General features: G+C 49.2%; 2 protein-coding genes and 1 long non-coding RNA gene across 4 annotated transcripts; 1 reads left to right on the top strand and 2 right to left on the bottom strand.

The window, feature by feature from the left end:
• Window positions 1-1,218: 1,218 nt before the first annotated feature.
• Window positions 1,219-3,909, bottom strand: Chac1 (ChaC glutathione specific gamma-glutamylcyclotransferase 1). Its single transcript, XM_026393006.2, has 3 exons — window positions 3,548-3,909; window positions 3,133-3,168; window positions 1,219-2,354 (listed from the first exon to the last, which is right to left on the bottom strand). The coding sequence occupies exons 1-3, from the start codon at window positions 3,776-3,778 to the stop codon at window positions 1,953-1,955; spliced, it is 669 nt and encodes a 222-aa protein (XP_026248791.1). The 5' UTR covers window positions 3,779-3,909; the 3' UTR covers window positions 1,219-1,952.
• A 317-nt stretch (window positions 3,910-4,226) lies between these two features.
• Window positions 4,227-13,112, top strand: LOC113185782 (uncharacterized). 2 transcript variants are annotated; one of them, XR_003301170.2, is made up of 4 exons: window positions 4,227-4,287; window positions 6,019-6,088; window positions 8,863-8,963; window positions 12,236-13,112. It is a non-coding gene; the product is annotated as an uncharacterized LOC113185782 (long non-coding RNA). The 2 variants fall into 2 exon arrangements; XR_003301169.2 differs by lacking the exons at window positions 4,227-4,287; window positions 6,019-6,088 and adding an exon at window positions 7,651-7,722.
• Window positions 13,113-18,266: 5,154 nt separating this feature from the next.
• Window positions 18,267-27,532, bottom strand: Dll4 (delta like canonical Notch ligand 4). Its single transcript, XM_026392645.2, has 11 exons — window positions 27,152-27,532; window positions 26,772-27,041; window positions 26,201-26,258; window positions 25,101-25,364; window positions 24,629-24,689; window positions 24,415-24,545; window positions 22,584-22,753; window positions 22,189-22,408; window positions 20,545-21,247; window positions 19,798-19,906; window positions 18,267-19,293 (listed from the first exon to the last, which is right to left on the bottom strand). The coding sequence occupies exons 1-11, from the start codon at window positions 27,215-27,217 to the stop codon at window positions 19,288-19,290; spliced, it is 2,058 nt and encodes a 685-aa protein (XP_026248430.1). The 5' UTR covers window positions 27,218-27,532; the 3' UTR covers window positions 18,267-19,287.
• Window positions 27,533-27,587: the final 55 nt, after the last annotated feature.

Below are 27,587 nucleotides of genomic sequence, written 5' to 3'. Positions count from 1 at the left end.
ATCACCATCAGTTCTAGACTCCAGGTTCCTTAAGGAGGAGGATCCTAGGCTGGGGCTGTAGCCCAGTGGTAGAGTGCTTGCCTAGCATGTGTGAGGCCCGGGGTTCAATCTCCAGCACCACTAAAAAAAAAAAGAGAGGACCCTTTTATCGTTGTATCCCCAGTGCCTAGAACAGTGCCTGACACAATGACTTGAGGAATGAGAGTCCATGTTTAGCTGGCAAATAGCCCTCCCCACCCCGTTTAACCTCCAGTCTAGAGCCAGACTCTGCTCTGATGCAGGAAGCCCCAGAGGTGGCTGCCCAGGGATTTCTGCCACACACTTGTTGTGTTGTCCTGATCAGGTTCCCAGAAGAACCTGGCTGAACTCCACACTTTTCCCATCAGTGGCTAAGATCACAAGGCTGCCAAGACATGGGCACACGACTCAGCATGGCACCCTCCCCAGGCACAACACCTGCCCAATTTGATCGGAACTGACCCTGCTGGGGACATCAGACCAATCCAGGGCACTGGCCACAACAGCAGTACATACCACACAGCCTGTTCCCATCCATTATTTCATGGGAACTGTCCCCTCATAGGGTGAAGTGCTCAGAGAGCTAGGGACTTCTCTGAGGTCTCTAGGTAGTGAAGGAAGGGGTGGTTTGGACAGACTCTGCTGCTAAATCCTGTCATCTTGGCCCCACTCCCATCCTGCAGGTCCAGGAGACCCTCATATGTGCCATTCATTGTTAAAGAAGGGCAGACCAGGCTGACATCTAGGTACTGTGACCTCCCTGGAGCCAGAACCTGAGGAAGAGTACACAGGGAGAGGCAGGGGGTAAATATAAAGCAGCAAGAGAGCATCTTACAACTTATCCCAATATGGGCAAGTCCTGGCAGCTCAGGGCAGGAGAAGGGACAGCCAGTAACTGTGGCCCCGGAGGCAGCAGTGAGCACTCTGACCCTGGAAGTAAAAGGGACCTCAGGTCCTACAGGCCACAGAATCCCACTGTCAGTGGTGCCCAGAAGTTGTCATCCCCATACCCTAACCCACATGCTCCTTTAGTAGGAAGCCAGAGTTCTGGCCCACCTGCCAGAAAGAGCTACCAGCTGCCCCTGCAGCTGAAGGAAGACCTGGTATAGGGTCCAAGCCTTTTCCCTCCTAGGAAACTTCTAGGGTATATCTCTTGCTTACCCCAACCCTCATGTAAAGAAAGAAGCACATCCCAGCACAGAAGAGATAATAAGAGATCAATTTATGAATAACAGTATGAGACAGAGAGGGAAGGAGCAAGGGCCTATGGTGATGAGCTTCCCATAAACAGACCAACAGATACACAAAAGTGGTCCAGACAGACAAGGAGACAGAGTCGGAGAAACAAAACCCAAAAGGTAAGAGGCCCAGGCCCAGTCTCAGCAGTTTTGTCTAGGCAACAGATCCAGCTCTGCCCTGGGAGTCTAGTGAGTGAGTGGGATTGGAAGGCCTGAGTCCTGGTAGGGCTCCCTCTGCTTACTCCCCACTGCCCCTCCTGCTGTCTGGGAACTTGGGCAGGTAATATTTCCAAGGCTGGGAAATGGCTGGTCTGGATGGACAGAAAATCAAGGCTCTTAGAGGCTCCCTGGAGAGGTGGAGGCCTGTGTAGTGTGGGGTTAGCAGCAGCAATGAGGGAAATCTGGTCAGGCACCAGGGCCTGAGGTGGAGCCACTGCGCAGCAGGGCCATGTCCAGGGCAGGCCCCCCACCCACCCTGCCACCACACCAACATGGTGCAATAAATAAAGTGTTCAGAAGTCAGTGTCAAGCAGGAGAGCTAGAAGCTGGCAGACTGACAGGGGCTTAGGAAGAGAAGTCCCCAGTTGTCTACCATGACATCTCAGGAATTCTAGCTGTATCAAGTTTGTATCAAGCACTGTGGTGGGCACCTGGCCCTGATGTCCACATGGGCACTCCCTGCAGGGGCTCAGCCCCTCAGACCAGCGCCAGAGCTTGCTCCGTGGGGCAGAAGCAGGGCAGCATGGTGCCTACAGCATCCACGATGGCTTCCAGATGCTCATCCTGGGCCTGAGGCCCACAGAGCTGCATGAAGTCTGCAAGACGCAGCAAGTACTCAAGATTGTGACCAGAGAAGCCTCGGCAGGCCAGGATCTGTGTAGCAATGGCCTCTTCTGGAGCAGGGCCCAAGTAGGCAGGGTTCTGAGGGGTGGCCACATAAGCCAATGCCTTGAGTGGTTGATCAGGTGTATCTTGAGGATAGAAAGTGACTTCCTTGGTGTCATAGCCACCAAGCACTGCCTCTCGCACATTCAGGTACTTCAGGGCCTCGCTCACCTGCTCACCTTGGACCTGGTATGCCACACCCCAAGTGCAGCCCTAGGAGGAAGTAAAGATATTTCTGGTCAGTCACAGCAACTGTTTGCTGGTCCCTCCTTCATTACAGAATGCTATTCCCCCACCCCCAGTGACCCAAGGACTGTACTTTTTTTTTTTTCTTTTTGTGGTGGTACTAGGGAGCCCAGGGCTGCTTTACCACCAAGCTATAACTCCACTCTATATATCTGTTTGCTTGCTTATTTATTTTTCTTAAAATATGTTTAGTTGTAGACGGAGACAATAACTTTATTTTATTTATTTATTTTTTTATGTGATGCTCAGGTTCAAACCCTGTGCCTCATACTTGCTAGGCAAGCACTCTACCACGGAGCTACAACTCCAGCTCTTGTTTATTTATTTTTTGAGACAGGGTCCCACTAAGTTGCCCAGGCTTACTTCAAACTTGGGATCCTCCTGCCTCAACCTCCCCAATTCCCTGGGATAACAGGTGTGCACCACCAGGCCTGGCTTATGCCTCCTTTCTTAAAAGGTGGTCTAATCCCAGGAAGGACAGGATTTCTATTCATAGTGTGGTTCAGAAACATGTAATGGCATCACCTGTAAGCTTGTTAGAAATGGTGCACCTCAGACCTCATTCCAATCCTACTGAATTAAATTCTGCAGATCCTAGGTAACTCTGAGAAACACTGAGCCAAAACATACTTCCACTCTGCCAGACAAGCAACAGCTATAGCTTACAGTCATGGGCCCAAAAAGCTCTGTGCGTGGCACCCTTCCACATTGGGTGCTGGGTCCCCCTTTTGCCGGCAATACTTACCTCACGATCTTCAAGGAGGGTCACCACACGACCAGGCTAGGGAGGGAAGGAAGATTTTGAAAGACAAGTTAGAAATCAGTTCTGCCATCAGTGCAGAGAAAGCCTTATCATTCTGTTGGCTAGGCCTCAAAGAGTCCTATTCATATAGGGGGATGAGCAGGGAGTGATGTAGGGATACAGGAGAAATAGTAAGGCAGAGAGATGGCAATGGTCCAGATGGGTAATCAACCCAGGGATCCACAGGTTTACCGACTCCAGGCATCAATCACACAGTGATCACTTGGGCACACAAATTTAAGCCACAAAGCCAGACAGTTTTACACATTGGCCCAGAGAGCCCAGGCTATTCCAAGGGCACCGGCGCCCACTATGCTACCCACCGCCCTCACCCCCCTGGGCACCGTCAGATTCTCACCATCTTGTCGCTGCCCCGATGGAAGGTGTCTCCCTGCCAGAAACGGCGGCTGTAGCCTCGCACGAAGCCCACACGGCTGTCACTGTAAGCGAAGTCGGGCCTCCACACTAGGGAGCCATACCCGAAAATCCAAAGTGCTGGAGGGTCGCCATCCTCCTGGGGGGACTGCACGGATGCGTTCGGAGATGGCGAGGGGGGCGGGGTGCTCTGGGCTGCGGGCTCTTGCTTCATGGTGCCGGGCACAGGGACGGGCCCGGGCGGCCTCCGGGGCTGGTCTCCGGCGCGGGCACGGAAGGACCGACGGACGCGCACACCTGGCCTGGCACCGGTCGGTCGCTCCAACTGAGTGGCCCCCAAGGAGGTGCCCTTTAAACCCTCCGGCGGAGGGACCCCCCCCGCCCGCCGCGGCCAGCTGCCGCGGTGATTGGGGCGGAGCAAACCCTCTTTGGGCCAATCATCTTCGGATTTTGCTTCTCGGTTAACCGCGCTACTCTTCAAGTGGGTGGCTGAGTGGCCTGCCCCGGGCCCAGTGCGCTCGCTGATTGGTTCGGCTCCACCTCGTGGCAAACCTGGCAGAAGTGATGCAACGGCAGGGAAGGTTTCCCCAGCGCCCGCATGCAGCAAGGGCGCCTCCGATTGCGTCAGGCGGCGGGCAGTGGGCATGGGCCCGGCGTGGTCACGGGCAGTGGGCCTCCCCTTGGCAACTCCTCCTGGCCCGGGCCATGCAGGAGCCATAGCGGGTGGGTTTAAGGCGATGTCTCCTCAGCAGTCCTGCGGGTGATGGGGCCGAGTCACTGCCACCCCAAGACTGTCCTGGGGCCGGAGCAGGACATAGCCAGAAGGAGCACTCTGGGCGTTGTAAACTCCTGAGAGCACGCACGGTCGACAGCGAGGAAGCTGTAGGAAGCACCGTCCGCATTCCACTCCGGTGCCTCACGCCGTTGGCTCGCGTGAGCAAATGGAGAAACTGAGTCACGGGGGCGCGAAGGGGTTCTACAGAGGCTGCGGTTGAGTCAGGTCAGACAGTCAAGGTTTTGCAGACCTCACGTGAGTCCACGTCCCGGACGGGTGTGGAACCTCCTGAGCCCAGGCAGGTTTGAGGAAGATCCAGCCAAAGCCATTGGGACAGCAGTCACTTTGGCTTCCCCGGGGCATCTGTGGTGAAAGGCCTTAAAGTGAACGCCTGACCAGCTTTGCCCTGAGGCCATGGGTTTAGCTTTTCGCAGACTTGAGAATTTGTGGTAATGGTTAATCCTTAGGCGCTGAGGTTCTCCGAGTATGATGCACTGCGAGCAGCTACAGGCCTTTTCCTTTGGCTACTGACCACCCAGTGGAGAGTCCCACAGGCCATCTGGGATCAACTCCTTAAGCAGTAGAAAGGGGCTGCCAGATGGGGATGTTTTGATTAGAAAAGAGAAACAGAGGCCGCCGAAGGCCTTCCCAGGGTGGAACTGATTCCCAGAGATTGTTGTTGAGGTTTGGGTGAGCCCTCTGGCAGGGGAAGTGGACAATATTAGTTCAGTTCCTAATTATTCAAATTAAACATTATCTGCACACTAAGTGATTGTATTCATTCCAAAGGTGAGTGTGTAGCAGGAAGCTATACCTTTAAAAATAAATTATTGGGGGGCTGGAGTTGTGGCTCAGTGGTAGAACACTTGCCTGGCATGTGTGAGGCACTAGGTTTGATTCTCAGCACCACATATAAATAAATAAAGTTCTATTAACAACTAAAAAATTAAAAATAAGTTATTAGGCCGGGTGTCTTAGCACAGGTCTGTAATCCCAGCAACTGGGGACAATGAGGCAGGAGGATTGCAAGTTCCAGGCCAGCATCAGCAACTTAGTGAAGCCCTGGGCAACATAGCAAAACCCTGTCTCAAATTAAAAAAAAAAAAAAAGTGAAAGAAAAAAGAAAAGGGACTGGGGAGATGGCTCATTGGTTACTTAACCCCTGAGTTCAATTCCTGGTACCAAAAAAAAAAAAATAGTTATTGGTCTGATGAAGGCTGAGGTGTAGCTCAGTAGTAAAGCACTTGCCAAGTATGCAGCAGGCCCTGGGTTCAATCCCCAGCACCAGGAAAACAAACAAAAAAACTCACAAGATTTTCAGTAGTATTTGTGTAAAAATCTGAAGATAAGGCTGGGGGTATGTTAGCTCAGGGATATAGTACTTACATAGCAAACTCAAGGCCATGGGTTCAAAAAAAAAAAAAGAAAGAAAGAAAAAATACTGAAGATGGTACCTAAATTGTAAACTGACATCAAAGGAGGCCTGGGTTTCCTTGTTTGGTTGCTTGGTTGGTTGCTTTTTTTTTTTTTTTTTTTTTGGTACTAGGGATGGATTTAACTCAGAGGAGCTTAACCAATGAGCCACATCCCAGCCCTCAAAGGAGGATTTTGTGTAGTAAATTCTTTTTTTTTTTTTAAAGAGAGAAAGAATTTTTTTTTTAATATTTATTTTTTTTTAGTTTTCAGTGGACACAACATCTTTGTTTGTATGTGGTGCTGAGGATCGAACCCGGGCCGCACACATGCCAGGTGAGCGCGCCACCGCTTGAGCCACATCCCCGCCCCTGTAGTAAATTCTAATTTATGAAAAAGTCTGGGTTCTTTACAATGAACATGAGGAAAATAATTCAAACAAAATGGTCTTTTCTGGTCACTCCTTTCTCTTTCTCTTTGCCTGTTTCCCGGGTTCACTCTGTCCTTTTTTCTCTCTATCTGTTCCTGTTAGTCCACCTGAGCACCTCCTTTGCTTAGAAAAAAATATCCTCTTCTCTTCTCACCACCTTTGTAAGTGAATGGAAAATGGGAAGCTGATAACAGCACATTGCTGCAAGTATCTGAACAGGCCCAAACAACCTTCTGAGAAAGCAGCTTAGTGATACAATCAAGAACCATAAAATGTCCCTGCCCTCTGACCCAATACTTCCACTCCAGGAAATTATTCAAAATATGGGAAAAGCCATATGCCTGATGATTTTCAATGCATTGTTATTTATTATAGCAAAAACAAAAGAAAAACTACTTAAATGTCCAAAAATAGCCAAATGTTTAAGTAAATTATGGTCAATTCACGTGATGGAGAAGAACACACACACACAAGTGCCAGAGCATGTGCAGGCAGGCACAGGGACAACGTAAACATCCAGTGATACATGTTTACATAAACTTGAGATTAGTTCATTAAATTGGTGAAGCCACTAGAAATAATTGTATATGTCTATACTGATTGACATAGAAATATATCTATGATGTATAATTAAGTGAAAAGACAGGGTATAAAATAACCTGCTAAAACTTTTTAAACTTAAAAGTCTGGGGATAGGCGTGGGTGTGGAGTAATCCCCATGACTCCAGAGGTTGAGGCAGGAGGATCGAAAGTCTGAGGACAGCCTGGACTGGGCAATTTAACTAGACTGTCTCAAAATACAAAAAAGGCTGGGCATGTAGGTCAGTGTAAAGTGCCCCTGGGTTCATCCCTAGTACCACCAAAAAAAAAAAAAAAAAAAAAAAGGCTGGGGCAGGGGATATGAGGAGAGCACTTGCCTAGAATGTTTGGGGCCCTGGGTTCAATCCCCAGTTCTGGGAGCAGGGGAGGCTAAATGTGCTTATTTGCTTAGAACCATTCTGGAGGAACACTTGTGCTCAAAGTGATTGAGTAAAAGCATTATACGAGATTTGCGTTTTCTTTTGTATGCTGATTCTGAATGAAACTTTATAAAAAGAACATAAACATTTAAAAAGAAGGCTATTTCTAGTTCATTGATCAAAATTCATTATGAAAACAATGTAGTAAACTTGCCAGTGATGCATAGTTTAAAAATGCAAAATATGAACTATCACATTTACTATGATTAACATTTAAAAACAAGATGTATGAGGAATAAAGGTTGGGACATCAAATACTAGTGTTAGACTGTTGGTATTATGGGTGAATCTTTTCTCTATTTCCAAGTTTTGTGAAATTTAATTTGATTATTATTAAATAATTTGATTATTATTAAACCTTGTGGGGAGTACTGAAACTGATCTCAGGGGTGCTTTATCACTAAGCTATATCCTCAACCCTTTTTATTTTTTATTTTGACACAGGTTTTCGCTAAGTTGCCCAGGCTGGCCTCAAACCTGCAATCCTCCTTCCTTAGCCTTCCAAGTCCCTGGGATTACAGGTGTGTGTCACCACACCCAGCAAAATACAATTTTTAAGTAATGAAAAGTTACCTTAAAAGAGCAAATAGATGCTTTTCTGATGGGTTAAAGAGTAGATGGCCTATCAGCTTATCTGAATCATCTGAGTAACATTTTAATGATATTCATTTTTTTCCCCTCAATACTGGTAATTAAACCTTGGGGTGCCCTATCACTGAATTACACATGGTGTTCATTCTTGGCCTTCTCCCACCCCAAGTAAAGCCCAGAATCTTCATGACTTCTTATTCCTGTCCTCAGTAACCTGAACTTGCTCCAGGCAGAGTTAGGCACTTTCTCCTGTAGGCTCCCACAACCCCTTAGGACACATTTGTTTATTTATCTGATCCTTCCACTTCATAACAAACATGATGCTTACCATATGGTGGGGCAGTTTGCTAGACACTTTTACATCCATTCTAATTATAAACCTCCCCTCCTTTGTGAAGTAAACCATCAGTTCACAGATAAGCCAATAGGAAAGTTAAGTAACCTACTAACTTCGACAGTGTAAGTAGTAGAACCTGGGTCTAAAGGCAGATGGTCCAGCTCTGAGTCTCCTCACTGATAATCACTGGACATCCTGCCTTCCATGAACCTGAGAGCTCTTAGAGAAGGACCAGGGGAGCCAACACGGTATTGACATGTAGAAGGTTCTCTACAAACATAGTTAGAATAAAGGCAATGTCTCATGTACTGCATGTCACAGTTTCAGCCTTGACCTTCTCAAACTAGGATCTCCACAAAAGCTGGCCAAGGGGATCTTCAGCACCTTCCTGTGAACATGGCTTGCCTATTCCCGTTCCTTCCTTCTCCTTTCCGACAACATCTGTCTTCTTCCCTCCCCTGTGGGACACATCCAAGCAACAAACCACCCATTTACTGGTTCCTCTCAATAAAAAAAAAAAAAAAAATCCAACTTATTTTTTCTTCTAAAATCCCTTCAGGAGAAGGCTGCTGATGTCATGCCCATACAGATGCCATCATCTCAGGAGAGGTGATGGGCCCAGGCATCACCTTCAGCTTGTAGAGTTACACATGATTGGCACATGATGCACATGTGATGGTTTCCTCTTTTAGACCTTTTCCCAAATTGTTCTTTCCTTATTATTCCCCTGCAGGTGGTCACTTCTCATTTCCTTATGATATGTTCCTTCTCGCTTCTCATTCTTGACACTGTGATCAACTTTTGCTGTTAGCAAGTATGATTATCTGAAATCAGGTAAGGGTGTGTTTGGGAGAGTTATGGAATTAGGCGAATTTAATTTACATGAAGTTGTTTTATAAAGCTGCTGATTCCAGAAGGATGCAAATCCTGCCCAGACACAGGCTCTAAACTCAGTTTGCTCAGATTTGAGTCCCACTCCACAATGTACTAACCATGTGGTCACTGGTCCTCAATTTTATCAACTGTGAAATTAGTAATAATAGTAGTAGTAGTAGTAGTAGTAGTAGTAATCATAGTAGTAGTAGTAGTAGTAGTAGTAGTAGTATGCTACTTTCAGACCCTTGTAGGGTCTGAAAAAGATTGAAATAAATAACTTGTTAGCCAAAGCTGGGTACATGGGCATGCTCAGTAAATGTTAGCTCTTTATTAATTTTACTCCAGACTATTCGCTATCCATTTTTCGGTGCAGAGTAATAGTCTATCCCTTAGTCTGACACAGCTCTGAAAAATTGAGTGGATCACGAAAGTGATCGGGATAAGCATTTTAAATTCAATGAAGAAAATGTCTACCAGTTTCCCCTCTGTTCTTACCATTGTAATTCACTGATTGTTCTAGTGAATAAGGTGCTAAAGAAATGTTTTTATTTTATTCTATTTTATTTTGCAGTGCCAGGGATTAAACCTACGGCTTTGTATAAGCTAAATGAGCTCTCTACCATTGAGCTATACTCCCAGCCCCTGAAGGAGTATTTTTTTTTTTGTAATACTGAGCATAGAGCTACACCCCCACTCCTAGCCCTTTGTATCTTTTATTATAGAACAAGGTTTTGCTAAATTCCCAAGGCTGGCTTTGAATTTTTGATCCTCCTGCCTCAGCCTCCTGAGTCACTGGGAGTGCAGGTGTGCACCACCATGTCGGACTGAAAGAATATTTTTCAAATGCAATGGGTAATAGTCTGTCTCAAGCATGCTATTAATAGAACAGTTGCTTGAGCAAAGAGCAACTTTGTGTGTGTGTGTGTGTGTGTGTGCGCGCGCACACGCGTGCACGTGTGTGTTTCAGGATTGGGGTTGCTAAAATAAGTTAACAAAATAAATGAAGGCTTGGGGCTGGGGATGTGGCTCAAGCGGTAGCGCGCTCGCCTGGCATGCGTGCGACCCGGGTTCGATCCTCAGCACCACATACCAACAAAGATGTTGTGTCCGCCGAGAACTAGAAAATAAATATTAAAAAAAAAATTCTCTCTCTCTCTCCTCTCTCACTCTCTCTTTAAAAAAAAATAAAATAAAATAAAATAAATGAAGGCTCATACCTCCCACAGAGTTCTAAGAAACAAGTGTGTCCTCAGGTTCCTGGTCCATGTGCAAGGAGTACATAGCTCCACCAAAATTCTGTCAAGAGGAGGGGAAGGTGGAGCAGTGGAGTCCCTCCACTCAGTGAGTAGGGGAGGGAAGACTTTTCTTCTACCTTTTGAGGGTTCATTAATTGAGTCTGAAATAGATAGCAGGCAGATTAATAGGAGAAAAGGCATATAAATTTATTATATGCCCAGAGCCATCTTATGAAGGAAAATTGAATAACCAAAAACCCAGGATAGGAGGGAGGAGGGAAGTAAGCAATTAGGGAAGGGTAAATGATTTTTCAGAAAGATGAATGGACCATCAGAAGAATAGGTGACAGCCTGTGATAAACTGTGACTGAACTGTGGTTGTGGTTCAGTAGTAGAGCACTTGTCTAGCATGGATGAGGTGCTGGGTTTCATTCCCAGCACTGCAAAGAAAAAAAGAAATGAAAATCTGCCTGGGTACGGAATTGGCCTCCAGCATCCTCTCCTGTGATATAATCTTAATCGTTCCTGGTTGATGAAGTTCCAGGGAGGCTCATGACAATTGAGCTCCTTCTGGAGGACCTGTTTTTAGGTAGATAAGGGAAGTCAATGAAAATCCCTGCCTGCATTTACTATTCCCCAAGTGTCCTCAGTTTGGAGCAGCATGCTGAGTTTGGAGCAGTCCACCTCACAAGAAAATCAGAGGTGGGTAGTTCTGCTGCTTATGCAGCTACCTCCAGGGCCAGGGAAAGGTGCTTGGCTCTCTGCCCACAAAAGCAGAGACTGTAAGGATTTACTCATATCCTACAGAAGGGTGCATGGGATGGTAGGAAAACCTGGCTCCCTTCCCATCGTCCAGCTCCCAAGCAAGGAGAGCCCCAGCTGACAGGGCACCTCTGGGAACCAGTGTTCTACTTATTCAGAACTCAGTCCTACTCTACCTGGAAGGGGAGGGTTCAGGGCTCTAAGAGAGGGCTGGGGTAGAGAGTTGCACCCCTAATTCCAAGGAGAGATGAAGGTATGATTTATGTGGGCAGGAAGCAACAACTGAAGAGCTAGGGAGAAGCTGCTGTGGGGAGCATTTCAGTGGAGTTGAATAAGAATTTTGGGGTACAGAAAAAGATAGTCTGAGACTCAAAAATGACAGGGCAGGTGAGCTGTTAGAATGCAGGAAAAGCCCTGAGCCTTTGAATTGCAAAAATAATTCCTGTGCAAACTGGCCCGTGGCTCTTGCCCTTGGCCCAAGCCCTTGGTCCACACCCTTGACTCATGTCCTTGCATGCAAAATAATACAAGGACACTGCACAAGTGCTAGAAAAACCGTTGTGAAGTTATGTAATTCTGCCTTGACTCCACCTCTGTTTCAGCCTTAGTTACTGTCCCTCTATAAATAATACCACAGACCAAGGTCCTGTCTCTTCCTCTGGAGGTAGCTCATATTATTCCTTGAATGTGTCTTCCTCATGTAACCCCCAAAACTTCTCACCCTCAAGATGGTCCCAATTATCCCTTAAATGTTTATTTCTTTACCCCCAAAGATATTAGATAGCTTGCATTCTCCCTTGAAAGTACATCTGCTTTCCTAAATAAATCTATCTGGAGCATGCTGAAATTCTTTTTGTGTCACATATCCCTACATATCCTAAGTTAAGGTCTCTCTCTCGGTGAACCCCTGAGATGACAGAGTGACCGGGCTGCATAGAAAGTGTCCATGGGCTCAAAGCTGAATGTCAGACCCTGTAGAAATACTGCAGTGTGACAGGCTATGGCTTTAGAAGGGAACCCTAGAAAACCAGGCTCTGTGGGGAAGTATGACTGTTGAATGTTCAATTTATTCAACATTTTCTGAGAGGGTGCAGACTCTGAGGCCCATGGACAGCCAAGATAGCCCCTTAAATGAGAATAGCTGGGATATCATTGCCCCAGAGCCCACTGTTAATGGGAAGAGGAAAGATCCCAGAAGCTTTCAGATTTTTTTTTTTTTTTTTTTTTTTTTAGCAGAAAAATAAAGAGGAGCACTGAGAGAAGAGAACCATCTGTAGAGGTATGAAACTGACCTGGGCCTAAGAAGATATGTGTGGCCCGAATATCTGTCTCTGAGGAAAAGGGACAGCAATCTTCAGATAAGCAAACTTCCAATTTGAGCTCAGGCAGAGGGACCACTGGACACAGGCTGGCCATGTCTGTTGGGGCTGTGGCTCTGCCCTGCAGAAAGTGTCATGACAAAAGGCAGGCCTGGGACCTGAGCCAACCTGTTGCTAAATCAAGATTCCTGAGATCTCAGCTGGTTACCTTCTGTGATACTATAAGGTGTTTTTTTTTTGTTTTGGTTTGGGGCACTAGGGATTGAACCCAGGAATGTTTTACCATTTGAACTACATCCCCAGTCCTTTTAATTTTTTAAAGGGCCTTGTGCATGCAAAGCAAGCATTCTACCAACTGAGCTATATCCTCAGCCCTTATTTTTTTTATTTTATTTTGAGAAAGGGCCTTGCCAACTTGCTGAGGCTGACCTTGAACCTTTGATCTTCCTGCCTCAGCCTCCCAAGTTGCTGGAATTAAAGGTACATGCTACTGTGTTTGCAACACTATGAAATACATATTTGGTCTTCCTCCAGTTTCCTGGCATACAACTCCTAAAACCTTTGAAATCTAAAAAGTAATAAATGTCTTTTTGCATGCTAATGAACTGACTAATGGCTAGCAGCCAAGAAGCTTCAGGATGAGGGATGGTCACAAGATGATAGACCAAAGCCTGATTAGAGGTTTGACACTTTCAGCCTCATCCTCCAAACTTAAAGGAGGGAGAAGGGCTAAAGGTTGAGTTGAGGGCTGGGGATGTGGCTCAAGCGGTAGCGCGCTCGCCTGGCATGCGTGCGGCCCGGGTTTGATCCTCAGCACCACATACAAACAAAGATGTTGTGTCTGCCGAAAACTAAAAAATAAATATTAAAAATCTCTCTCTCTCTCTCTCTCTCTCTTTAAAAAAAAATTGTAAAAAAAAAAAAAAACAATTGTAAAGGTTGAGTTGATCACCAGTGGATAATTATTTAATCAATCATGCTTATGTAGTGAGATCTCCACAAAAACCCGAAAGCATAGAATTGGGTGAGCTTCCAGAATGCTGAACACATGGAGGGTCCTAGATGGTGGAGCATCCAGACAGGGCATGGCAGCTCTGCATCCCATCCTTCATATCTTACCCAGTGCATCTCTTCATCTGTATCCTTTATAATAAACTAGTACATGTAATTAAAGTGTTCCCCCAAGCTCTGTGAGCCACCCTAGCAAATTAGTCAAACAAGAGGAAGGGGTTATGGGAACCCTAATTCATAACTGATTAGTGGAAGCACAATTAAACCAAACTCAGACTTGTGATTGGCATTGGAAGTGGGGGGCAGTCTTGTGCAGCTGAACCATTAACATGTAGGGTTCAACAATATTTCCAGGTAGATGTGTAAGAATTGAATTGAACTACAGAACACACAGCTGCTATCTGCTGCAGAAAGATTGATTGGTTCCTGATGAGGAGAAATCACCATTTGCATCTTGGTGACCAGAGGTCACAGAATTGTTCTGTTTATTGTATTGTGAGGGTAAAGTTGGGGGGGGGTGTCTTTGTTTCCTCTCAGACCTTGTGCCTGGTTGTAGTAGTGGCTGGCTTTTTAGCCCCTGTGTCCTAGCCTTTGGGGATGGAGGCAACAGGCCAAGCCCACTCTTGGCCAGGGTGTTAAGGAGTGAAGTGTCCCTGAGGCCAGGGAAAAGGTGACAAAAAAAAAATAACTTGTGGCAGATCTCCAAGAAGGAAGGTGACTTTTTTTTTTTTCCCAGCTAGAGGGATTGAACCCAGGGATGCACTTCCACTAAGTTATGTTCACAGGCCTTTTTATTTATTTTTTTATTGAGACAAGGTCTCACTGAAGTGCCCAGGTTGACCTCAAACTTGTGTCCTCCTGCTTCAGCCTCCTACAGGTGCCGGAAAGTGACTCTTCTTGGAGTCCTGCTGCTCCTTCCCACAGCAAAGGCCTCCCTCTCACAACCGCCCACTTCAGAGAAGAATGACCCAGCCTAGCGGGGGTTCCTCAAAGACGGCACAAATGGGAGCAAAAGTGGAGGCAACTGCCTCACATGCTCCTGAGTCTACTGCTGGGATTATTTAAGCAGACTCCAGCCCCACTAGAGCCCACCTTGGTGATGTGGGCAGGGGGAATAGCAGCTCTAGAAAGTGGTATACCTACATACACTTAAGGATTAACCAACCAGGGGCTAAAACAGTGCTCACAAGTTTTATATATTATAACTCATTTCAACCTTAGAAATGAACAAGAATGGGGGCTGGGGCTGTGGCTCGGTAGCGCGCTCGCCTGGCATGCGTGCAGCCCAGGTTCGATCCTCACCACCACATACAAAGATGTTGAGCACCACATACAAAGATGTTGTGTCCGCCCAAAAACTAAAAAATAAATAAATATTAAAAATTCTCGGGCTGGAGATGTGGCTCAGCGGTAGCGCGCTCGCCTGGCATGCGTGCGGCCCGGGTTCGATCCTCAGCACCACATACCAACAAAGATGTTGTGTCCGCCGAGAACTAAAAAAAAAATATATATTAAAAAATTCTCTCTCTCTCTCTCTCTCTCTCTCTCTCTCTCTCTCCTCTCTCACTCTCTCTTAAAAAAAAATTCTCTCTCTCTCTCTCTCTCTCTCAAAAACTATTATTTAAAAAAAAGAAAAAAGAAATGTACAAGAAGTATTATCTTCAGAAAGGTCACAGATAGTTAATTTCCCCGAATGAGAGAACTTGTTTTGAAGCCAATGCCTGATTTATAATAAGTGCTCAATCCGTGCTGAAGGAAGAAAGTAAAGGATGGACTTGTCCCAGTAGATCACCTGGCAATGAGGGGTGGTGCTGGAAGGGAGCTTCAGCCCTCTAACTCAACAGTTTCTGTCCAGTCCCCATTCCCTTCCATTCTGGCTGCCCATTGAATGAAAGTGGCAGAACTGTGGGGAGGAGAGCTGACTGGCGGAGCCCAGGAGGCGGCTGCTGCGCTGGCTGGAGCAGGTGCTGCAGCTCTGCTGCTCCTCTGGAATCCCTGGGGATATTTGGAGGAAAGTATCGCACTAGGCTCCTTCCAGTTTACCCCTTGGCTTACGGGCGCCGAGCCTGACAGAGCTCTCTAAAGCCCCCAAACGCAAAAGATTCAAGCTTTCCCCGGCTTGGACATTGCTTTTCCGCGGCTGGTACCGTTGGCTCCGGACCGCAGCCCTCCCCAGCCCCAAGGCCGCACAGCGCCCTCTAGTGTCAGACCTCGGGCCGCGCGGTTCCACTCGCAACTACGGCTTCTCGCAGCAGCAGCCCCGCGCGGACTCCCAGGTTGGGGCGGGATTTGGGAAAGGAGGAGGAGGAGCCCAGGGGGCCGGCGAGTCTCGAGAAACTTGCGGCCTTCGACGTTTTCCCGGCCCGGGAAGTGAGCCGGGGTCGGCGGCCGCAAACAGGAAGTCGGGCTATAACAAAGGGCGCGGGGTGGGGGGGGGCAGGGAGCCTCTGAGCTCCAGGGCGTGAGGAGGCAGGTGGAGGGCTGACCGGGGCAAGCGGGCGCACCTGTCTCTTCCGCTGCAGCTCCAGGCCTGCCGGGATCTATCTGGGCCACAGGGCCAGGCAATGCGCCCTGGGCGCGAGGGAGGGCGCGGCCTCTCGGGAAAGGCCACTGGGACCTCCCAGGCGCATCACCTCCCCGGGAAGGGACAGTCACAGTTCCCTGAGTGAATCACTTCCATCCCCTTCCCGGAATGTAGAAGGCCACGTGGATCTGCTGATGCTGTGGGGGAACTGCAGGGAAATAGTCTACTGAGGGCGTTGTGGGACCAGGTCAGAGATGGGCCCTCCTTACTACCCAGTTGAGTCAAGTGTCCTCATCTAGCCTAAGTGGAAGTAGATATGGGGCACGGTCCCTTTTTCTTTTGCCCTCTTACCAGCTCAACCCTGAGGCAGGCCTTGTCTGTACAAGCCTTCTTCACAGCCCCTCCCTAACTGTTCCACAGTGATCTCCAGGTGGAGTTGAAGAAGTCTTGGAAAAGCCGCTGTCCTCAGGGCTGGAGGTCACTGTGGGGTCAGATTGATTCTCTAGGCAGCATACTGGCTCCAGACTGATACTAAGCTCTGAGTTCTCTTGTGAAATATGCATGCACACCAAACATGAGCATTTGCTAACCCATGCAAAGAAATTCATGGTTAACCTAGAGTCATGGTCTAGTCTGGTACATCTGTACACCTGAACATTCAAATGGTCAGGAAAGCTTCGAGTACCTTTCCTATGAGAAGGGACTGGATCCTCAGTGACCTTCAGGAAATCCCTAGGAGAGGCAAGCTGTGGCTTGTTTGCACCCCAAGTGCCTGGCCTGGCTTCTGCTGAGTTGAAGTAACAGAGCCTGGGCTCCAACCTGCAGCCCACACCACATCCATGGTCCTCACTTTGCCCAAGAAGCCAACATGTTGGGAGGTTTTGGTGAGTGAGTTTAGCCAGCAGCCAGCACTCCAAGGCTCTTCTCCTGCAGCCCAGCACAGCCTGGTTGTGTGGACGTGCAGTCCTGCGGGTGTCCTACCTGTCCCCCACATGGGAGCCTCGTCATCTTGCCTTCTGTCCCAGCCCAGTTTCCCCCGCCCCCCAGGGCCCGGGAGCTGCTTTCCTGTTTCATTTTGGGCAGGAAGAGTGAGGTCGTGTTGTTCTTCCCCCTGCTGCCGGCTCAGGCTGTGGGAACAGTTCCCTGAGTGCTTTCCTGTTTGATACCCTGTGTGTTCAGTGAAGGGAACGGGGAGCGATGAGCAAGGCATGAAGCTTGTGCATGCTCCTGAAACTGGCACAAACACCAAGGTCTAGGGTCAGGGGAGGAGAAAAGGGGAGGCAAGTTCACTGTGTATACTTGGACTCCACAAGGAGTGAGGTATTTGGTGGGTCTATTTTGCTTTACTGTGGACAGGCTGGGAGCATCTGCTCAGCTTTTTATCAATGGCTCATTTTGTCATCATTTGCTCTCCATAGAGTATGTTTGTGGCTGTAAAGAGAGGACTCTGGCACCCTAGGGACTATCCTGTGCCTTAGAGGAAATTGGGCATGGAGTAGACTGGAAACTCCCTTATTAGTGCCTCAGTCAGAGAAACCCAGGCTCCAACTCCTCCCCTCTTTACAGTCTCCAGTAAACTCCAGCAGCTCTGGGCTAACAAGAAAACCAGAAACCTCTATTCTCTGTCCACCTGCAAGAAGGACAAATCCAAGGCAAACCCCTATCCCAACCCCTCAAAGACCAGTTCCCCACTGGCACTAAGAAAAGAGCAGGTACAGTCCACATGAAACCTTGCAACAGCAGGTGAAAGGCCCCAGATATCTTCATGGCTCAGAGACCCCATTCTCTGAAAAGAGAATCTTGTTGGATAAAAGAAACACAAGCAGCGTATGGTGTTGCATGCCTACGCAGGAGGCTGAAGCAGGAGGATCATAAGTTTGAGGCCAGCCTTGGCAACTTAGTGAGACTTTGTCTTAAATAAAAGGGGCTGGGAATGTGATTCAGTGGTAGAGTGCACCTGGGTCAATACCAAATACCAAAAAGAAAGAAAAGGAGAAAGAGGGACAGGACAAAGGATCTCCACATAAGCTTTTTCGGGCTTGAGGAAAGAAGATTCTGGGCAGGGAAAATATTCCCCAAGGAGTACTGGAAGCATAAAGGAGAAAGTGGGGAGTAGCAACCAGCCTCAGAGTCATCAGGTAAGGAAGGCTGGCCCAGAATGGGGGTGAAATGGGTGAGATGCATGCTCCTGTAACTGGCACAAACACCAAGTGACTGGATGGGAACAAGGGCTCTTCATATAACATGTCAAATTCAAGTGTATGCACAGGTCCCAGTGGGGCACTTGGTGGCAGTATGAGAAAGGGGTGTTAAGAATTCTTTGGGGTGAGAAGGCTGTAGTATTCCCATTCCTACCACAACAAAGACAGGACCCAAGAAGTAATAAATTCCTATACACATCTGTTCCATATTATAAATACACATTATATACAAAATAATGTTATAAAATGTAGAAAGGCCAGTGCTTCTGATTCTTAAATTATCGAAATACTAGATTCCAAAATAAACTACAAAAAAAAAATAAAACTCATATTATTGATTTCTGAAGATGGGCTTCGGGGGTGGTCTGGGAGCAGTAATGGGCATGGGCCGAGCCCAGGCTCACGGTTGTAGGAATGGGTTTGAGGCAGGAAGAAGCTCAGGTGACAGCAGCACCTGATTTCTCCCTTGTTGGCATTTCCAACATAACTGCCCTGAGCTCACCAGTGGCACCCCTGGCTGGCAGAAGGGTCAGGCCCTCACCCCATCTGCTCCCAGGTCCAGAAGGTGGTAGAATCTGGGCAAGATTTATCAATGCTCTTGCCCAGTGGGCCTAGGCCAGCAAGAGGCTGGGTGGCATTTCCAGGCAAGGCCCACATGCAGTGCTTAGAGGCATGGGGCAGAAAGTGCTCCTCTTTCTTCTTGTGTTCCTTCACCTGCAGGGCAACCCCTGACAAGAGCTGTACCCAGTGGCTTTCCTGCCCAAAGGAAGACCTGCCCTTACTGGCCCCATTTCTCCTTTCTGATTTGGGCCCAGTTATCACTTTGGAGCCTGGGCCAAAGGCACTTGGGAAACACAGATGCCAATGGATGCCACAGCAGCTCCGAGCCCCATGGGGCCACTGCCACTCTCTAGAAAACAGGCCAGAGCCCCAGAAGGAGCCCTCTGAAGGCCACTGCTGAAAGACCAGGCCCAAGTGGCACCTCTCCTCTCCTCTGTTCCCCTGGCTGGCACAGCTGCTAATCCGATGCCAGACAGATACTCAAAGGTATGCAGGGGCGGTGCATCTCTTGGCAAGTTCACAATCTGTCCAGTTCATGCCATCCCCTCCTCCTCCTGAGAGCAGCACGGTGCATATTAAAGACGTCCCATCCAGGATGCAATGTAAACAATGCAGAAGGAAGGTCCAGCTGCTGGGCCAAAGCTGGGGTATTCTGGGTAGGCTTATGCCTTATACCTGTGGAAGGTACAAATGGGGAAATGTGTTACTCTGGGCATAAGCATTTCATCTGGAACTTCCCTGGACCTTCCTGGGAGAAGCCAATGGAGCAGACAGGGAAGATGGGAAGGGAAGACAGTTCCCCTAGGCTTCTACTCCAACCCAAATAGATGCCTGGGAGCTTGCACTCATGAGGTAGTCCAGTGGAGAAATCCAGGGAAGTGACAAGAGGTCATGAGGCAACCATTCTCACCCACCAGCACCTGGGAAATGGCCAGGTACCGTGGTTTCCCTGCCTAGAACCAACGCAGCAAGAGAGACCAGGCCAAATGTGCCACCTGATCCTGTTTCAAACCCTCTTTAGCAACAAGGCCAGCAGAGACCAAAAACCACTGAATGTGGTCTGCCAAGGAGGGGTTCTGATCAGGAGTGGCTCATGGGGTCAAGAGTGACCAGACCACTTTCCCATCCACACAAAGCGGCGGGGGACAAGCTGGCAGGGAAGGCAAGTCTAACACTCACCTCCGTGGCAATGACACATTCGTTCCTCTCTTCTGATATCAAACACACAGACTGGTACATGGAGTCCCTGGGGGAGCATATCGCTGATATTCGACACTCTGGCTTTTCACTGAGGGAACATAAGACGGGGTGAGTGAGGGAGAGAAAGAAGGAAAGATAGGGGGAGGGCAGGGGCAATAATCTGGACCCTGTAGAGCCAAAGAGCACTTACACAGGTGGTCCGGGGGGAAGAAATGGGCCAGAGGTACCCAATGGTGGCCTTTTAAGGGGGCAGTTATCAACAGGCTCCTGAGAGGTACAGGACCCCAACCATACCACTAACATCTAGAAAGTCAGCCTAGCTACTAGAGCCACACCATGGAAAATGGAAGTCATAAGAGAAACACTATGGGTCCTGGACATTTGTGAATGAATGAATGAACGAATGAATGAGAGGACTTTCCCTAGCAAAGGACCCCTATAGAATTTTTTTTTCTTGGAGATAGAGTCTTTGTATGTTGCTAAGACTGATCTCAAACTCATGATGCTCCTGCCTCAGCCTCCCAAGTAGCTGTGATTATACCACTTATATCACTACACCTAGCCTCCTAGCAGAAATCTTGCCATAGGATCCTCCAGTCAGTAACAAAACCCCATTTGTTTAAAAGCAGTCAGGGCCTGGAGCCAGTCTCTCTCCGTTACCTAGGAGCCTGGGCAAGACCACCTAGGAGTCCACGACCAGGCCCTGGGCCTTCAAGCGCAACTCACCTGTGTAACCGCAGTGGTACTTTCTCTCCTAAGCTCTTGTCACTGTGGGGATACTTTCCAAGTAAGGTTCCCCGCCCCAGGGGCCCTGGGGCCAGATTATAGTCCAATGTGTGGTTCTGCTGTTTGCCACAGTTGGACTTGTCCATGCCACAATCCACCTCTAATTCCTTCTTCTGGTTTGTGTTCTTGAGCTGGGCGGCAGGGATCAGGTTGTCCTTCTGAAAGTCCGACAAGTTGTTCATGGCCTCCCTGCTGCCATCATCCGGTCGCCGAAGCCGCAGTTGTCGCACAGCCACTGCTACCATGCCCAGCAACACCAGCACCACCACCAGCCCCACACCCAGGGAGACAGCCACCCATGGGAAGCTGGGTGGCAACCCCACAGGGAACTCGCAGCGGCTGCCCACAAAGCCATAAGGGCAATTGCAGACAAAGTTGTCCAGGGAGAGGCCAGTGTAGCAGGTGGCCCCATTGAAGCAGGGCCCTGAGGCACAGGCATCACTGGGTATCCGCACCTCACAGCGCCTGCCAGAGAAGCCAGCAGGGCAGGTGCACATGAACCCATTCTCCAGGTCATGGCAAGTGCCACCATGGGCACAAGGGCTGCGGGCACAGTCACTGATGTGAATTTCACAGTGGGTGCCTGTAAATCCAGGACGGCAGCGGCACATGCGGCTTGGACCTCTGCTTAGGCACTGGCCCCCTGTGAGAAGACAGAGCACAAGTCAACAGAAGTCTGGGAATCTCCAGGTGCAGCGGGTGGGGGACCCATCCCAGCAGTGAGTTTGAGCCCTTCCATCTCCATGCACACAACCAACATGGACAGAATCTACTGCAAAGAGAGAACTGTGCAAAGACCCAAGAGACCTAGAGTTTGGGGTGAACCTAGTTCTCTATGCCTCAGTGGACTCATATATAAAAATAATTAGCATTTTGTAAAACCTTGGAATAAGACATATATGCTTAGGTTTGAATCTCAGCTGGCTCTCTCTAGCTGGGGATCTGATGCCTGTCATTTTACCTTATCCCTAAGCCTCAGCTATCCCCTCATAGAATACCTCTGAGGGTTAGGGAGGAAGGTTTATGAAGGCAAGAGCACCTGATGGTAAGTAGTAACTGCTCAAATAAATTTAATTATCATTGTTTCATTTCACCTTCACAGCCACATCAAAGACAGATAATATGAATTATATTTTCCCATTCAATGATGAAGAAATTGTGGTGCCAGGAAGTTCTGAGATGGAGAAAGGGATGTTGGAGGCTTCATGTCCATCCTCAAAGGAGGCTAGTAATGGATGCAGTCAGCCCTGCTCTTGGAGGCCTCATCTTTCTTGGTGCCCACATAGAACAGTGTGGCACAAGGCATCTAGAATGTTCAGTACCTTTTTATGTACTGGGGATTGAATCCAGGGGCACTTTACCACTGAACTCCATCCCTAATCCCTTTTATTATTTATGTACTTATTTATTTTATTTTGAGATAGGGTCTCACTAAGTTGCTGAGGGCCTTGTTATGTCGGTGACTCCAAACCTGCAATCCTCCTGCCTCTGCCTCACAGTTGCTGGGATTAAAGCATGCATCATTGTGCCTGGCTGTTCAGCATCTCCTCACCAGAAGGCTCTTAGCAAGGCAAGTGAACTTACCATTGGCACATGGATTACTGGTGCATCTATCTACTTTCTTCTCACAGTTGGAGCCAGTGAAATTGGGGGGACATTCACAGGCATAGCTGGCCCCTTGATTACGCTCACGGCAGGAGCCTCCATTGAAGCAGGGGGAGTCAGCACAGGTCAAGGTGCTATGTTCACAGTGTAGCCCATAGTAGCCAGGATGACACAGACAGTGGTAGCCATTTTCCTGGTCCTAGAGAAAAAACATAAAGGGCAAAAGTCACACCCTGGGGGTGTGTGATGGGAGTGCTGGGCTCCAGTTGCCCACAGCACCTATCCATGACTGCACATCAATTGGCTGCCTAGACTGGAGGTGCCTGGATACCACCTGGCTAGACTTCTGTTTCTTATTCTGGCCTGGGCCTCACCTTACAGCTGCCTCCATTGCGACAAGGATTGCTGTCACATTCCTTGAGTTCCAGCTCACAGTCCACACCAGTGTAACCTGGGCGACATGTGCAGGTGTAACTCCTCTGGCCACTGTTGGAGCATGTTGCACCGTTCTTGCACGGGGAATGGTGGGTACAATAGTTGAGATCTGCAGAGACAGAAACCAACCAGCTGAGCAAAGCCAGAGATACTCCCACCTCCAGGCTCCTTATAGTGCAAATTCATCCCCATGTTTGGCCCAAAGAGGCTTCAACTCAGTCTTCCAGGCACAATTATCGTTCCTTCCCTGCCAATGAAATCATGTATGTTGATGCACCTGGAACCAATATGACCAATGCAATCAATCAAGGCTGATAAAACAATTGGATAACTTCCTGCCAGGTAAGCTGATAAACACTTGCAGTCAGAGGAGGGTGAAGATAGGAAGAGGCAGAGGAAAGGAGAGCAAGGCCTTGGATCAGGGAAGAAGTCACAAAAGGCTCCATGGAGGGCGAGAAGCCAAGAGAAACCTGAAAAGGGGTAAAATTTCAACAGGTGGAAATGGTACAGGGGAGATAAGAACTATCATAGGTAGGTAGTGACAAGCATTTTATTTTAATTAAAAAAATTTTTTTGCAGTTGTAGATGGACGGCATGCCTTTATTTTATGTGTTTATTTTTATGTGGTGCTAAAGATCAAAACCCAGTGTCTTACACATGCTAGGCAAGTGCTCTGCCACTGAGCTGTAGCCTCAGCCCCAATGATCAAGCATTTTATAAAGGAGGAGGTGTTAAAAGGGTATTTTGAATTGTAAGTATTTGTTTTCTTATTGGGGAAGGGTAGGGAGGGAGAACCAGACAGAGCAAATATAGAAACTGTGAGGGCTGTGTTTGCATATGATGAGTATATGATTGTGTCGCCTGGGATCTAATGTGGACAGAGGAGAGAGAATGAGTAGGAACCAGGTGTGTGTGTGTTGGCGTTGGGGGAATGGAGAGGAGAGGAATACACACACATACAAACACAATACAGTACAGGGACCTAATTTCGCTCCCTTGTCAATAGCAAGTCAGGGCCCAGGCAAGTTCTTTAAGCCTGGAAAATCCCTCCCCACTCTAACCAGTCTTGTATAGTGTCTCTGAGGCAGCAAAGGTGTTTCTGGCACACCAAAGGACTCTGAAAATGGGAGGCACACGCTCTAGCTGGCTACTAGGATGTAGAAAGAAAGACCTTTCCTGAAAGTCGGGGCTCAAAGATTCATGTACAGTCAGAAGAATGACTAGCCCCAAATGCCAAGCAGAGACTGCATGGGCTGAAGCAGCTGCCTGGCAGGTGCCACGGGGGGAGAAGGAGAGGTTGTTTGTACCCACACTGAAAAGTCAGTTGGATGTTACTCCCTCCACCCAGAGGCCCACCTCAGCCACAGCCCTGAGCGGCTGGTGGGCACACCCCACCAGACAGCTGTTTAGGGGAGAGCTGCTCAAACAGCCTTGCAAGGTAAGCAAACATTCAGAGGGTTAATAGGTAACTACAAGGCAGAAAGAGGAACTGAGCCTGGCATCTCTTTCCCTTTGGCTTTGCTAGAATTTATGAGTGCAACTTCCAGGCTACCAATCTGTCACCCTCCTGGCTCCTTTAACCACCAGGTTTCTCTAGCACCTGGGGAAGGACACACAAACTTATTCAAGGCTAGTTGTAAAGATTCTTTAAAAAGTCCCAAGGTCCTTGAAGGACAATGGCAAAGCCAAGTTAGCAGCTGCCATGGAAGAAGGGTCCAGACACTGTGTCTCATTTCCGGTCCCTGCCTCATCTCTCCCTCCCTGACTCACCTTGGTCACAGAACAGTCCTCCCCAACCTTCGTCACAGGTACACTGCCAGGGGATGCTGCAGGTGCCGTGGTGACAGCCATTGTGGGGGATACATTCATTGCACAGACGACCCTGCCAACCTGGGCGACAGCTGTGGGACAAAAGGAGGCTGAGAATGAGATGAGAGGCCTGGCCAAGAAGGGCTCCCTGCCCCACTTCCTGTCCCTTACTCACAGGCACTCAGCTGGCTTGCTGCAGTAGCCGTTCTGTTCATGGCAGCCAGATAGACAGATAGCTAAGGAAAAAAGACAGGGCTGGATGAGGATGGAGTACCAAGGATGCTGATGCTCCACTCTCCCCTCCAAGCCTGGGGGTACCCCTGCTATCCTGGGCTCACTTCCCCATCTCAGCCTCCCAGAGAAGCCATGTCTTCTCAAAGGGAAACAATGACACAGGGAAAAAGAATCCATGCTGGATGGAATTCAATGTGGGGATTCTTTGTGGGCTTTGGCATGATGGGGAGGAGGATTAGGAAGAGAGACGAGGTCTGAGCACAAGCCCTGCTCAGCATCTGTAGGTGGCCCTGAGGCCTAGCTAGTAGGTAGACCAGGCTTGCTCTGTGAGGGAGATAGGCAGAAGCCAAGAAAAGTTCACCATGCTTGCTGGGGGACCTCCCTTATGCACTTATAGGGGCTTGGCTGCTTACGCTGATCACAGTACTCCCCAGTCCAACCGGGCAAGCAGGATAGGCTGCCATCTGGCTGGCACACATAGTGGCCGAAGTGGTCATCACGCTTCTTGCATAGGCGAGAGCAGTTTTCTCCATAGTAGTTGTCACTGCAGATGACCCGGTAAGAGTAGCGCAGCCTTGTCAGGGTGCTGTTTTGCTCATATGGTAACCAGTTCTGACCCACAGCTAGGGAACCATGGATGGCAATATTGCTGATGAGTGCATCTGGTGGCAAGGCCTCTGAAAGGACAGAGGGTCAGGTCAAGGTAAGGCAGCCTGTCCCAAGAGTGCAGGTAACTTACTGGCCAGTGCCCCTCTCCCCAGTTGTGATTATAATGGTCAGCCAACAAATCAGCCTAGTTGACCATATGACCCCCACTTGCCAGCAAGCACAGGCCAGAGGGACCCTGAGACACAAGTCCTACTGTTCAGCTGCTCTATGTGTACGCATGTGCAGGGGACCTGATATCATTCAAAAAGGGGACAATAGAAGGATGTTAGGATATCCCAGTGTTCTGGAGGCAGATAGGGAGGAGAAAGAGGAAAAGCAGACAGAGTGGAAAAAACGGGAGGGAAAAAAAGAAAGAAAAAGAAAAGCTTCCCAGGGCAAGAAGGACTGGGAGCAGGGGGGTCCTTTGGTATTCAAGGGTTCTGCCCCCAGAGGTAGGTAATGGTTTTCTTTTTCCTTTTCAAAGTGAGAATTGTTGTGCTGCTGAAATATCCTTTTCCTCTGTGTCAGAACAACATCCCAAAGCCATTATTCCCTTTCCAAAGGAGCGGAATTCACGAAAGGTGTAAAATACAGGAAGGGGCCCGTCAGCGGTGCTGGCAGCTTCAGCCTTTCTCACCGCCGTGCTCCCCGCGTTCCCACGCCAAAAATAACCCTCAGGAAACGCAATTGTGCTCTGAGTCCAGGCAGCAAGCGGAATCCGAGCGTCCAGCGCGGCGCGCAGCTCCAGGCCAAGCTAAGCGTCCTGCCCCCCACTCCCAACCCCGCACTTCCCCCGCCTATAACAGGTTAACTCTTTCGGCGCTGTGCGGTGTCGCCCCCCTGTGGCTGAAGAAGAGCTACTCACCTGGTCGCAGGTCGTCTCCAGGCGTGTGCCAAGCTTCTATGATGAGTGAGAAGGTACCCTGGGAAGCGAAAGGGGGTGGGGGACCGAGAGAGAGAGTGAGATGAGCAGGGCGAGAGAGAAGGGGGTGCCTTGTGGCAGCCGATTTAATTAATCTAATTGCAGGATACAGTTACTGCGCCCGGGTCAACATAACGGGTCTGCCCACAGTGTAGCGCAGAAGCTGGGAAAACGAGAAGAGAACCCAAGAGTAGGGGGAGGGATGAAGGATGGAGGAGTGTAAGTGAAAGCCATGGTGTGTAGGGGGTGATTTTTGCTAAGCCAGGGTGGTAGATAATGCAAACAGTGTCCCAAGAGCTTGGGGGGGGGCGTAAAACTGGGAAGGCGGAGACTGGTGAGAGCCTTCTCCATGGATGAGATCCCAGGAGAGAATCGAAAAGAAAGGGCCAGGAGAGAATGCGTCCCTGGGCGTTTCTGAGGAAGCGGGGAGGAATTCTAGGGAGAGGGCTTTGGTCCCAGGGCACTCCCTCCTTTCGGCTTCCGTGACCTCCCAATGCACCCAGGCTGTGCTCACCGGCCAGGTGAAATTGAAGGGCAGTTGGAGAGGATTTCGGCCCCCGCCGCTACTGTCATCCTTGACCGCGAAGGAGTTGGTGCCCAATACCGGCGTGGAGACGCTGCCGAAGGTGCAGGGCCCGGGAGAGACGACAGCTTGGTAATGCTTAAGGCAGACGCGGAAGAAAGTCCGGCAACCGGGCTCACACGGCCGCCCACTGGCCAATAAGCCGCGCTCGTTGGCGAACTCCTGCAGCTGCAGCTGGAAGACGCCTGCGCCCGCCGCGCGCTATTGCACAGGGACCGAGGGAAGGAGGGAGGGGAGCGGTCAGCTCAGCGGGCGCCGGGGCTCAGGCCCGGAGCGTGGCGGGAGGGGGCGGAGAGGGCGCGGGACGTTACCTGCTGCCAAAGTGCCACCAGCAGCAGTAGCGCCCAGCCAAAGGCGCTCCTAACCACGGCTGCCATCCCCTGGGGCGTCGCTTTCTCCACTCGCCGGCCCTGAACCTGGTTCTGTTGGGGATGCCGCTTTCCCGCGCGTCCTCCAGCCAACAGGATTCCTGAAAAAACTGGCTTCTCTTGGTATGCTGTTCCCTCGTCGCCCTCTCCCTAGCTCCGTTGCAGCTGCCTCGATAGGTAATCCAGGTGAGGGCGACTGGGCGGCGGCAGTGATAAGGACGTGTCTTCGAGCTAATCCTAGGGCTGCAAGTGGGCTGATGCCGAGGTACACTGCACCGAAGCGGCTTGAGCTTCGGCTCTCGGCCTCGTGTTCCCGGCCTGCGCACAGCGCCGCTACTGAAACCTGCGAGCTCCGGAGCCTTCCTTATATATATTGGCT

Source organism: Urocitellus parryii, chromosome 6, assembly GCF_045843805.1.
Source record: "Urocitellus parryii isolate mUroPar1 chromosome 6, mUroPar1.hap1, whole genome shotgun sequence".
Lineage (NCBI taxonomy): Eukaryota > Metazoa > Chordata > Mammalia > Rodentia > Sciuridae > Urocitellus > Urocitellus parryii.
The sequence above is the reverse complement of the archived record's forward strand: the minus strand, read 5'-3'. Positions and strand labels throughout refer to the sequence as shown.

Excerpts from the sequence above, each read along its gene's own strand:
- Chac1 (XM_026393006.2), bottom strand. The coding sequence starts at position 3,778 with ATGAAGCAAGAGCCCGCAGCCCAGAGCACCCCGCCCCCCTCGCCATCT. Across the intron at positions 3,169-3,547 it reads ATCGGGGCAGCGACAAGATG|CCTGGTCGTGTGGTGACCCT; the intron begins GTGAGAATCTGA and ends TTCCCTCCCTAG. Across the intron at positions 2,355-3,132 it reads CCCTCCTTGAAGATCGTGAG|GGCTGCACTTGGGGTGTGGC; the intron begins GTAAGTATTGCC and ends ACTTCCTCCTAG.
- Dll4 (XM_026392645.2), bottom strand. The coding sequence starts at position 27,217 with ATGGCAGCCGTGGTTAGGAGCGCCTTTGGCTGGGCGCTACTGCTGCTG. Across the intron at positions 26,259-26,771 it reads CCTTCAATTTCACCTGGCCG|GGTACCTTCTCACTCATCAT; the intron begins GTGAGCACAGCC and ends TTCGCTTCCCAG. Across the intron at positions 24,690-25,100 it reads TGGGGAGTACTGTGATCAGC|CTATCTGTCTATCTGGCTGC; the intron begins GTAAGCAGCCAA and ends TTTTTTCCTTAG.